General features: G+C 56.9%; 1 protein-coding gene across 1 annotated transcript in view; it reads right to left on the reverse strand.

Annotated features, from left to right (window-relative positions):
* Positions 1–1,117: 1,117 nt before the first annotated feature.
* Positions 1,118–12,394, reverse strand: part of LOC129393016 (protein CASP-like) — a 63,218-nt gene continuing 51,941 nt past the window's right edge. Inside the window, exons 2-10 of the mRNA XM_055115089.1 lie at positions 11,654–11,781; positions 10,837–10,903; positions 9,788–9,900; positions 7,041–7,196; positions 4,961–5,044; positions 4,221–4,277; positions 3,160–3,240; positions 2,300–2,364; positions 1,118–2,055 (exon numbers count right to left, since the gene is read on the reverse strand). Of these exons, the coding sequence (XP_054971064.1) occupies positions 1,986–2,055; positions 2,300–2,364; positions 3,160–3,240; positions 4,221–4,277; positions 4,961–5,044; positions 7,041–7,196; positions 9,788–9,900; positions 10,837–10,903; positions 11,654–11,716 (756 nt within the window). The 5' untranslated portion in view covers positions 11,717–11,781 and the 3' untranslated portion in view covers positions 1,118–1,985. The remainder of the gene's footprint in view (positions 2,056–2,299; positions 2,365–3,159; positions 3,241–4,220; positions 4,278–4,960; positions 5,045–7,040; positions 7,197–9,787; positions 9,901–10,836; positions 10,904–11,653; positions 11,782–12,394) is intronic.

Below are 12,394 nucleotides of genomic sequence, written 5' to 3' on the forward strand. Positions count from 1 at the left end.
CTGTGGGGGTGGAGGGGGCGTGGTTGGCCAAGAGCAGCTGTCACCTCGCTGGGGATAGGAATGAGGGTCAGGGAGGAAAGGTCCATCCTGGGTCCCTGAGGGCAGGAGGCTTGAGGGGCTTGGAAGAAGTCCTCATGGGGGAGATGAGGGGTGCTGGGACTGGGACCCCAAAGAAAGGCCCCTGGATACACACGCTTTAGACTGTTCAGAACTAAAATGGAGACAGAGGTAGCACAGGGGATCCTGGCCTGGTGGGCTGCAGTGGGGGACCTGGGTTTGCAGCCAGTCTTGTGACAGCTGGACAATGGGTTAATGCACCCACTCCAGACCCAGAGAATGCGCTCCTCTATCTGAGGCTGGGCTGGAGGTGAGGTGGCCCAGAACCTGTGTCTCGGGGGGTTCCCATGCGAGGCTGGTGCTCAGGGGGATTGATGGGCACGGGCTTTGCAGCCCCTGGCAGGCGGGGGCCCATGGGAAAGGGGAGCACAGAAAGGGATGCAGAGATTCGCCAGGAACTGACGTGGACCAAGACACGTCATACACCCAACCACAGCCCGACAGGTGGTTTTTTTTTTTTTTTTGAGATGGAGTCTCACTCTGTTTCCCAGGCTGGAGTGCACTGGCACGATCTCAGCTCACTGCAACCTCCGCCTCCCGGGTTCAAACGATTCTCCTGCCTCACCCTCCTGAGTGGCTGGGATTATAGGCATGCGCCACCATGCCCAGCTAATTTTTGTATTTTTGGTAGAGACGGGGTTTCACCATGTTGGCCAGGCTGGTCACGAACTCCTGACCTCAAGTGATCCACCTGCCTTGGCCTCCCAAAGCGCTGGGATTACAGGTGTGACCCACCGCGCCTGGCCCTGGGTGGTTTTTGAATAAAGGAATGGGTTTCCCTTTTTGATGGTGCTACTTGTCCTCTCAAAAGCACTCGGACACTGGATCTGGGTTTCAGCAGAGCTCTGAACGTACTCATGGAATTCCTGGAGATGAGAAGAGGGGGAGGAATGTTCTGTGTGCCCAGCTGTGAGGCCAGCCCCAGCTCCCAGGGGTGGCACCGCAGGCATCCCCACCAGCCTCCAGTCCCTCCAGCGTCCCAGAGCACAGGGCACCAGGGTGGCTGCAACCGTGGTTTATTTCAAATGTGCAAAGCTAAATATGCAACTACAAATCTAACTCAGGAAGGCCTGCCAGTGGCCCTGAGAGGTGGCCGTGCTAGGGTGGTCCACAGCCAGTTCTGATTGGCTAGGAGACGTTCAGACCCCTCAGACCAATCCATGAGTCTGAAGAGACTGGGGCTCGGGGGCTCATTAGAGACTCTTCCTTATCTAGAAACCAGAATATCTTGCTAAAGAAGAAAGCAGAAATCACATGGGTCTGGGGGCAGGGAGGGGGTAATAGAAACTGTTCCGCTGGCTGGGGCTCTCTCTCTTGGGGTGCAGTGGGGGAGGGGGCAGACTCTGTCAAGCCTCATATACTCTGCAGGGTGGGGCCGGTGGCAAAGGCAGGCTGGGGGTGCTGGACTCAAAGCCTGCTGTCCTGGAAGGAAGCGTCTTCCACCTCTTACGGGGCATGGGGGGATCCTAGGAGAGCCCAAGAGGATCGCAGTGCAGACAGGCCCAAGCTGGATTAACCGCAGCTGGAATCGGTGGTCACCCAATCAGCCTCACAGCTGAGGGACCTCTGCCACCAGGGATAGAGGTCAGGCTGCGGGCAGAGCCCTAACCTGAGGTGGGGGCTGAGAGGGTCTCTGCGGCTTAGCCTGGCCGGGCATTGGGGGCTCGCTCTCTGGACCTAGCGGGCCTGATGTGACCGAGACATTCTTTCAAGGGGACCCGAGGTGACCTGGGGCCTCTGGCAGCTGCTGGACAGCGGATAAGGGCAGTTTCCATGGGGGATTCTTCAGGGGAGTCTAAGTGATTAGATGCACTGAGCAGTCGGGGTGGAGGCGCAGCCGTCACTGTCACGGGGGAGGCCCCGGGGTATCACTGCCACAAGTCACCAGCCGCAGCCCCGTTGTCATTCTCGTGGAACTTGTGCAGGTGGTCAGTGAACCTGGGGGACACGGGAAGCTTTGCTGAGGCCGAGTGTGTGTGTTGGGGAAGGGGGGTATGTACCATGTGATGGGGTGGGGCTAGGGGGTAGTGGACACCGGGAGTAGGGGTAGGGGGAGGGCCAGAATGGGGGGCTGTGATGGAGGGCTAAGGAGTGGGGGACATGAGGCAGGAACTCGGGGGTGTTGCGGGGGTGCTGGGAGCTCACTGTGGGGCTGAGGGGGGGCCCAAGTGGGGGTCCTCACTTCTTGGCGCAGAAGGTGGCACAGTCCCTCTCCATGCTCTCGCTCCATGCCAGCTTGTAGAGCACCTGGCCAGGTGGAGACACGGTGAGCTGCCGGTTCGCCTCAAGGCCACCCCTGCAGCCCACCCATGGCCCCTGGGCCTGGCCTGGAACATAAAGGTTCTCGAGCCCCAGACTCCGGGGCGGGTGGGCCTTAGACATGTTCCTGCACCCACTGTTTCTGCAGATGATCAGATGGGCCCAGACACGGAGGCACCTCCTCTAATATTGTGGGCCAACCCTTGGAAGGGCCAGGAGCCGCTGGACCCTGGGGTCAGAACTTGAGCCCAGGTTAGCTCTGTAGGGGCCATCTTGACTGTGCTGGGGACAGGAGTCCGTCCCCAAGGCTGGATCCTTCCAGAGACACAGCCTTCCACCCCTCTTCTCCCCCAACTTGGCAGACATGGAGGCCCTTATCCGCTAACTAGAATGCCACCTCCTCAGCTGGGGAGGTTAGTTCAAGACGCCCCTTCTCTGTGCAGTCTTCGTGACTGTCCCTTGGTGGAGTTCATTAGACCTGCTCCCTTCCCACTCCATCCCTTCTTCCTATGAAGCCCGTCCGGGACCAGTCCCAGATGTGATCAGCCAGACCTCTTTCACGGAGCGGCCCGGCTGGTGCCCTGGCCAGAGGTCCCAATGGGGTGGGTCCTTCTCGTCCCTGGGGTGGGCCAAGGCTCTCGAAGGGGAGAGGCGTGGCCGCAAGCTAGGGATGCAGCTTGGGGTAGGCCCAGGGGCCAGGCCACCGTAACAGGCCCCTGCTGCCCTGGAGGTCAGGGCTGGGGGTGGTGAATGTGCCTCTGACCCGCCCGTGTGCACACTCACCAGGAAGACCAGGCAGTGCAGGAACAGTGGGTAGAAGAAGCCGATGGTGCGCGCCATCTTGTTGGAGAGAACCAGACGCCCCTGGGAGCAAGGAGGGGGTGAGTGGGGATGGGGCCGGCCTCACCCACCCCTGCAGGGCTGCCTGGGCTTCACAGAAAGGGCCCTAGGGTGGCAAGGGGAGGGAAGGGACAGGAAGCTGGGGCCCCTATTCCATCATTATGGGCCAGGGACATGGGCTGCTGGAATTCTTTTTTTTTTGAGACGGAGTCTCCCTCTGTCGCCCAGGCTGGAGTGCAGTGGTGTGATCTTGGCTCACTGCAACCTCCACCTCCTGGGTTCAAGTGATTCTCCTGCCTCAGCCTCCTGAGTAGCTGGGATTACAGGCGTGCGCTACCACGCCCAGCTAATTTTTGTATTTTTACTAGAGATAGGGTTTCACCATGTTGGCCAGGCTGGTCTCGAACTCCAGACCTCAGGTGATCCGCCCAACTTGGCCTCCCAAAGTGCTGAGATTACAGGCGTGAGCTGCTGTGCCCGGCCACTGGAATTCTTTAAAAACGTTTTTTTGAGACAAGGTTGCCCAGGCTGGAATGTAGTGGTCACAGCTCACTGTAGCATTGATTTCCTAGGCTCAAGTGATCCTCCTCCGTCAGCCTCCTGAGTTGCTGGGACTACAGGTGCACACCACTGCGCCTGGCTAATTTTATTTTTTGTAGAGACAGGATCTTACTGTGTTGCCCAGGCTGGTCTCGAACTCCTGGGCTCAAGCAATCCTCCCACCTCCCAAAGTGCTGGGATGACAGGTGTGAGCCACCATGTCTGACTCTAGGCTGCAGGAATTCTGAGGAATGCCCCCTCTACAGCCCAGTTCAGAACCATGCTGTGAACCATGCTCTCAGAGGATCTGCCCGGGAAGGGGAGAGACCCTGTCCCAGATCACACAGCCACTCTTGGCAGGGCAGGCGGCTCCTCCAGCCTGGGCTGCAGGGCAGGTGAAGAGGTGCCTGGAGACAGAGGCTCAGGCCTGTCCAGGGAGGGGGTGGGTAGGGGCAGGGACTCACCATGCTGAGGGTGGCCTTGTCCCAGGGACTCAAGCTCAGGTACTTCCTCTGCCGCTCCTGCACAGGGAGGGACAATCAGGAAAGGACCCCAGAGGACCTCACAGGCCCTGGCTTGTGGCAGAGAGCAGGGCCTGGCCAGCCACAGGACACCCTGCCCGCTGTTCTTGCAGACCCCCAGGGGGCTGCCAGGGTGCTGCCAGGGGCTTCCCTGGGTGCACAGTCTACTCAGTGTGACATTCTGGACTCCCCTGACATCTGTGAGAGCCCCTCCCCGCCTCTGCAGCCGTCCATTCTGCCCGTGGGAAAGTTCTCCACGGGCAGAACTTCTGCAGTCTGCGTGGGGGAGGGGAGTTGTGGGGTGGGGTCCCCACAATGGATCGCCCGACTCTGGGAGCTGTAACTGGTTTTTCCTTGTCTGCCTGTCCCGCAAATGCACTCCAGGTTAACCCGGTCACTGCCACACACCCTCAGGTAGCCATCGGCAGGTGTTCCTGAATGGGCCCTGGGCCTACATTGCACTGAAGCGGTGGGGAGGCTGTCTTGGGGGGGCTCCTGGCCTGAGGGGCCAGGGTGTGCAGGGCTGGCGTGGCAAGGCTGGCCGAGAGCACCCAGACGAGGGCAGGTGGAGGGGAGCCAGGGAAGGCCGAGTGCTCAGGGATGGGGGCCAGGTGATGGGGGGACCCCTGGGCTTCCCTGGGCTGATGCCCCTCCCCTCCCCTGCCCTGGCTGGGCTCACGAACCCGCTTGCTGAAGGAGGAGAAGGGGTCCAGGTGCTCCTTGTACTGGGACGAGTACCGCAGCTCCGTGTCATCACTGCCGCTGCCCTGCACAGACAGGGAGGGGAAGAGAACCAGTCAGTGCCTTGGGGCCCAGCGGGAAGGGCAGGAGCCCAGGGGAGCCTCAGTTTCCTCATCTGCAAAAAAGGGAAGTGGGGGAGGGAGCCCTAGATCCCAGAGGCAGGAGGAGAGGGTGCTGGGGTGACAACGTGAATGTGGCTGGTGCCTCCTGCCACAGGGGCATGGAGTTACCCATGGGGTCAGGGCCACAGTGCCTCCGGGCACAGATGGGGAACTGAGGCCCAGGCAGGGCCGGGCGCAGCTGCAGGAAGGTGGGTTTGCTGGGAGTGTGGGGTGGTCATGCGGGCAGGCAGGCAGCTGGGAGAGGAGACGCCCCCCAGCTCTTCCACCCAGAGCCAGGCTGGTTTGCAGAGTCTGACTGCCCTCTGGTGGCCAAGGAGCGGCTCTGATGGGTGGGGACAGGGCTGGGGGCTGCTGGGCCCCAAAGGAAGAGGGAGAGGTGAATCCCTGCCCCACTATACCCCACGCTCTTCTCTCACTCATAGAAAGGGTTTCCTGGCACGGGGTGGTCCCTGGGAGGCCTGGGGGCTGAGAGAAGCCACGCACAGGCCTCCCTAGTCCAGAAAAACTCGGCAAGTGAGTTTCTGATCCACTCTCTTGGTTGCTTTTTGGAGTGTGGACCAAATTCTGTTTACATTTTTTATTATTGCTTATTTATTTATTTGAGACAGAGTTTCGCTCTGTCGCCCAGGCTGGACTGCAATGGTGTGACCTCGGCTCACTGCAACCTCCACCTCTCAGGTTCAAGCGATTCTCCTGCCTTAGCTGCCTGAGTAGCTGAGATTACAGGTGCATGACACCACGCCCAGCTAATTTTTATATTTTTAGTAGAGATGGGGTTTCACTATGTTGGCCAGGCTGGTCTGGAACTCCTGACCTCAAATGATCCGCCCGCCTCAGCCTCCCAAACCGCTGGGATTACAGGCCTGAGCCACCATGCCCAGCCTATTTATTTTTATTTTTTGGAGGCAGGGTCTTGCTCTGTCACCTGGGCTGGAGTGTAGTGGCTGGATCTCAGCTCACTGCAGCCTGTACCTCCTGGGTTCAAGTGATCCTCCCACCTCAGCCTCCTGAGTAGCTGGGACTACAGGCACGTGCCACGATGCCTGGCTAATTTTTGTATTTTCAGTAGAGATGGGGTTTCACTATGTCGGCCAGGCTGGTCTCAAACTCCACCCGCCTCAGCCTCTCACGGTGCTGGGATTACAGGCATGAGCCACTGTGCCTGGCCCTTCTGGCTAGTATTTTCTTTTCTATTTTATTTTATTTTATTTATTATTATTTTATTTTACTTTACTATTTTTTTTTATTTTATTTATTTTATTTTATTTTATATTTTATTTTATATTATATTTTATTTTATTTTATTCATTTTATTTTTTTTAGTTTAGTTTAGTAGTTTAGTTTAGTAGTAGTTGAGTTGAGTTGAGTTGAGTTGAGTTGTTTAGTTTAGTTTAGTTTAGTTTATATTTTTGAGACGGAGTTTCGCTCTTGTTGCCCAGGCTGGAGTGCAGTGGTGTGATCTTGGCTCACTGAAACCTCCGCCTCCTGGGTTCCAGCGATTCTCCTGCCTCAGCCTCCTGAGTAGCTGGGACTACAGGTGTGCACCACCATGCCCGGATACTTTTTTTGTATTTTTAGTAGAGACGAGGTTTCACCATGTTGGCCAGGGTGGTCTCGAACTTCTGAGCTCAGGCAATTCTCCTGCCTCGGCCTCCCACAGTGGTGGGATGACAGGCATGAGCCACCGTGCCTGGTCCTTCTGGCCAGTTTTTATGAATGAATCTGGACAGGGGCTCCACTGTGTGAGCTTCTCCTGGCTTAGGGAGGGCAGCTAGCAGGCAAGTGGGTGGGTGGGGAGATGTCGGAAGGCCTCAGGGGGCCTCTGGGGCCCAGTGCTGCCCAGCAGGTCTTGGTCCCCGACCCTCCCATCTCCAGAGCCCCGATCGGCCTCTCTCCCTGCCTGGTCCACCTGGAGCTGAGGCCAGGGGAGGGCCCTCACTCGGCCAGGGTAGCTCTGCAGGAACTTGATCTTCTCAAATAGCTTGATGTTGTCAGCGCGCAGGCTGTCCAGCTCACTCTGCAGGGCCTGGAGGGTGTGCTGGGCCAGGCGGTTCTCCTGTGGGGGGAGGGGCAAGGAAAGGGGTGGGGGAGAGGCCTCCGTGCTGGCACAGGTGCTGCTCCGTCTACCTGGAGCCCCTTCTGTGCCCACAGCCTTCTCCTTGACCTGCCTGACTCTGTAAAGCTGCCCCTTCCCCCACTGTGGCCCCACCACAGGCAGAAGTCAGGGATCTTGGGTCAGGTTCCTTCATATGTATTACGTTGGTGCAAATATAATCGTGGTTTTTGCCCTTAAAAGTAATGGCAAACACCATGATTACATTTGCATCAACCTTAATATATGACAGAGCAAGACCCTGTCTATATATTTTATTTTATTTCTTATTTTTATTTTTATTATTTTTTTGATATGGAGTTTCGCTCTTGTTGCCCAGGCTGGAGTGCAACGACGCAATCAATCTCGGCTCACTGCAACCTCTGCCTCCCGGGTTCAAGCGATTCTCCTGCCTCAGCCTCCCAAGTAGCTGGGATTACAGGCATGTGCCACCATGCCTGGCTAGTTTTTTTGTATTTAGTAAAGACAGGGTTTTACCATTTTGTTCAGGCTGGTCTCGAACTCCTGATCTCAGGTGATCCACCCATCTCTGCCTCCCAAAGTGTTGGGATTATAGGCGTGAGCTGCTGCGCCTGGCCCCTGTCTATATATTTTAGAGACAGGGTCTTGCTCTATCACCCAGGCTAGAATAAAGTGGCATGACCAGAGCTCACTGCAGCCTCAGCCTCCCGACTCAAGCGATCCTCCCATCTCAGCCTCCCAGGTAGCTGGGACAATAGGCTCACACCACCATGCCCAGCTACTTTTTTATTTTTGCAGAGTCGGGGTCTCACTGCGTTGCCCAGGCTGGTCTCAAACTCCTGGGCTCAAGCAATCTTCCCACTTCGGCCTCCCAATGTGCTGGGATTACAGGCATGAGCCACGATGCCTGGTCAGATTTCTTCATACTTTTTTTTGTCATTGGTATTAGCCTTTTAAAAACTATTATTGAGATATAATACCCATAACATAAACATCAGCATTTCAAAGTGTACAGTTCGGTCATTTGTATTCACAATGTTATGCAACCATCCCCACTACCTAATCCCAGAACATTTAAAATCACCCCAATAAGAAACCCCAAACCTGCCAGCAGTCACTCCCCATTCCCTCCTCCCCTACTGCCTGGTAACCGGCAGTCTCTTTTTTGTCTCTATGGATTTGCCTATACCGAATGTTCGTATTCATGGAATCACACGCTGTGGTTTTAATATTTGCCAATCTAAAGGCAACGTGAAATGGAATCTCAGTTTTCAATTTATTCAAATGCTTGAATAAGTGTTTCTTTCACACTATTCAAAATTCAAGCAGTGGCCAGCGCGGTGGCTCACGCCTGTAATCCCAGCACTTTAGGAGGCTGAGGTGGGCAGATCACCTGAGGTCAGGAGTTCGAGACCAGCCTGGCCAACATGGAGAAACCCTGTCTCTACTAAAAATACAAAAATTAGCTGGGTGTGATGGCAGACGCCTGTAATCTCAGCTATCCGGGAGGCTGAGGCAGAAGAATCGCTTGAACCCGGGAGGTGGAGGTTGCAGTGAGCCAGGATTGTGCCACTGCACTCCAGCCTGGGCAAGAGAGCGAGACTCCGTCTCAAAAAACAAACACAACCAAAACTTGAGCAGTACAAAAAAGTATATGGCAGTATGACGCTTCCTCTAAAAACGTTAAACGTAGAATTACCATAGGATCTAGTAATTCCACTTCTGGGTAGGTACCCAAAAGAATTGAAGGCAGAGACTTGGAGAGATATTTATACACCCATGTTCACAGCAGAATTATTAGCCACAGCCAAAAGGTGGAAGCAATGTAAATGAATAGGTGAATGGATAAACAAAATGTGGTCTATATGCACAATAAAATATTATTCAGCCTTAAAAAGGAAGGTTTTTTTTTTTTTTTTTTGAGATGGAGTCTTGCTCTGTCGCACAGGCTGGAGTGCAGTGGCACGATCTCATCAGCTCACTGCAACCTCTACCTCCCAGGCTCAAGTGATCCTCCTGCCTCAGCCTCCCAAGTAGCTGGGACTACAGGTGCCCACCACCATGCCCGGCTAATTTTTGTATTTTTAGTAGAGATGGGGTTTCACCATGTTGGCCAGGCTGGTCTCAAACTCCCAACCTCAAGTGATCCACTTGCCTCAGCCTCCCAAAGTGTTGGGATTACAGGTGTGAGCCACCGCACCTGGCTCACCCTGCATTCTTGCAGTGCCACTGCCTGGCTTAAATCCTTCCTTGGTGCCCCTCCCTGCAGATTGAAGGCCACGCCCCCCAGCCTGGCAAGAGGGCACTTGCCTGGCGACTTGTTTCGCCTGGAATGATCTATGCTCCCTTCTGGCTCACTGGCCCCCATGTCTCCTCGACTGTGAGCATCTGAGTCTTCTTTCAAAGCCCAGTGTGGCATGACCTCCTCCAGGAAGCCCTCCCTGACTGCACAGAACAAATCTCTTCCCCCTGAGGTTTACGGTCTGTGCCGCATCTCTCTCCTGAAAGCCTGTGTGTTCCCCAACTGTGTCCTTGGGCCCAAGGAGCATCAGGGAGAGAAAGATGTGACTCACGGCCTCAAGCTCCTGGTTCCGGGCACAGAAGCGCTCCCTCTGGCTGGAGATGATGGAAAGCAATGAATCCACCTGGCCCTCTGGGAGGGCACCGCTGGCTGGTGCTGCAGGTCCTAGCAGGTAGAGGAGGGTGGCTTGGGGGGTGGCAGGAGGTGGAACCCAGCAGGCGGCCCTTTGGGGTGGGTCCCCCAGCCCTGGGGGATTTCTGCCAAATGCCATGGGGTAGAAGCCACATGGTGTCTGACTCCCTGGTGCTGGGCAGGTCGGGGAAGGGGAGGGGACAGCCAGGGGAACCGGGGAGCGTGAGAATGGATGGCAGGGGCTGACCTGACAATACGCACTCTGGGGAAGGGCCCAGCACCCCCGTCTGCGCTGTCAGAGGGCCAGGCCCAGAACTCCCCTCCCAGTCACTCTGTCCTTGAATCTGAGACCCTTGCAGCTGTCAGACTAGGCCTATATCCCCTGGGGAAGCAAAGGGGCAGGAGGGGAACTGGGGAGGCATGGGCACACCCCCAGTATCCCAGTCCAGCAGCCTCAGGTTCTGTCCTCAATATCCAAGGAGGCTGCCTTCCCCTCACTGCATGGACCTCCGGCTGCACTTTGGCAGTGAGGCCTGGCTGACCACCACTCACCAGCCTTTCACAGGCCACCGGCAGGGCTGAAGGGTCAGGGCCCCAAGGTGGGGGGTGTCAGTCTAAGATCCAGAAAGGCAGGTTGAGGGCTCATTCACCTTTTTGTTTTTTAGAGACAGGGTCTCGGTCTGTGGCCCAGGCTGGAGTGCAGTGGCACCATCATAGCTCACTGCAGCCTCCAATTCCTGGGTTCAGGCGATCCTCCCACCTCGGCCTCCAAAGTAGCTGGGACTATAGGTGTGCGCCACCACACCTAGCCTTACCCGACCCTTTGAAGGTTGCTGCTGCATTGCAGGCGTGGGGGCCTGACCTTCTTAGAGGAAGGGACTACTCTTTGGGGATCTGTGTTCTCAGGCGGTATCACCTGTCTCTTCTTCCCTCCTCCTCCCTCCTCCCATGGGTCAGGCCTCTCCTTACCGTAGAATAGGGCAGTGGCCTCTTTGATGGGCTCTGGGATCTTCTCCAGGCGGTGCTCAGCAGCACCCTGCAGGTGACAGGAAGCGATGAGGAGGTGCCTCCGCACAATGGGCACGGAATATTCCCTTTCAGCATGGCCAAGGCAAATGGCAGGGTGGGTGTGGCAAGGAGTGGGTGGGGCCATCCGGGGTGCAGGCTGGCTGCAGGAGGGCCCGGACCTGGACACGTGGCATGAGCTACCAAAGAAGAGACGGCTGGGCCCTGAGTCACTCCTGAGGCCAGAGTTCAGCAGCAGTGCAGCTCTCCTCGCAGCCACTCAGCTTTGACATGCATCAGACACCTGGGCCTCCCTGGCCCTGCAACCAGCCTGCCACGTGACCTGGGGCAGCCCAGACTTCTCTCCCGGAGTCCCACTGTGGACTCTATAGAATGGGAGGTGGGCGAGGAGATGCCCTCCCTGGGCTGTTTATGTCCCAGCCTGCTGTGATCTCTGGGCTCCAGGTCCTTTAGCTGGGAGATGGGTGCATGGTCCTGGCCTTGCCTCTGCCTCTGCTCTCAGGGCAGTGCCTGGAAAGACGGGCCTCTGTGCTACCATTAGGAAGCCCTGTGGCCTCTGCCCCATGGCCTGTCACCCCAAATCGGAGGCAGGGTGGTATTCATGGAGTAAGCAGGGAGAACCCAGTGGTTTTAGGTGACAGCCCTTCTGGGTTGTCACCAGCTGCCTGATACACAGGCTAATCTGGGAAGTCAGTGTTTGCAGAGGCTAAGTCAGTTGGGCAGGTAGCGAGATGGGCATGGGGCAGGGGGGTGGGCTCACCTCAGCATCGGGCCACTGGATGGACTGAATGATGCTCAGGTCCTGCTCCAGGCGGGTGATCATCTCTCTCTGCTCAGTGGCTGTGGCCACAGCCTCAGTGATACGGACTTGCAGCTCCGCACAGCGTCCTGTGGCCAAAGGAAGACATGGCCGTCAGAGGGAGCCTGGTGGGACCCTTGGTGCCCTCCCCTGGTTCTGCCTCTCCAACCCACAGTCTGGAAGCAGGGCTGCCTGGATGCTGTGAGAGTGCTGGCTATTCCCTCCAAACTCACCACTGCCTAGAAGACCCCATTAGACCTAGGGCCTCCTCCAGGAAGCCCTCCCTGACTGTCAGAGGCACTCCTGGCCCCAAGCACTCTCTGGATTGATGAAATCCCCTGGGTAGGAGAAGGAGCTCAGGTCAGGGATTAGGAGAAACCGGTGCAACATGGCTCTGCCCACGGCTGTTTGGGGGGCCCTGGCCAGCCCCTTTCCCTCTCTGGGCCTCACTTTGCTTGTCAGGCAGGGGCAAGGAGGCTCAAGTTGCTTCCTAGCTGATGTTCTGGGATAATGTCCAGTGGGAAGCCTGGGGGTAGGAGAGGCAGAGAAAGCTGCGGGGGTGCAGTGGGGCGCATAGGGGTCCCACCTCTGGGCTGACAACAGAGGTGCTTGGTCCCGCCCCCAACAGAGGCTCCAGCTGCAGTGGTGGGGGCAGCGTGGTCCCCAAGGAGTCCCCCGACCCACAGCCCTGTCTGTCTCTCC

The sequence above is a fragment of the Pan paniscus genome, chromosome 6 (assembly GCF_029289425.2).
Source record: "Pan paniscus chromosome 6, NHGRI_mPanPan1-v2.0_pri, whole genome shotgun sequence".
Taxonomy (NCBI): domain Eukaryota; kingdom Metazoa; phylum Chordata; class Mammalia; order Primates; family Hominidae; genus Pan; species Pan paniscus.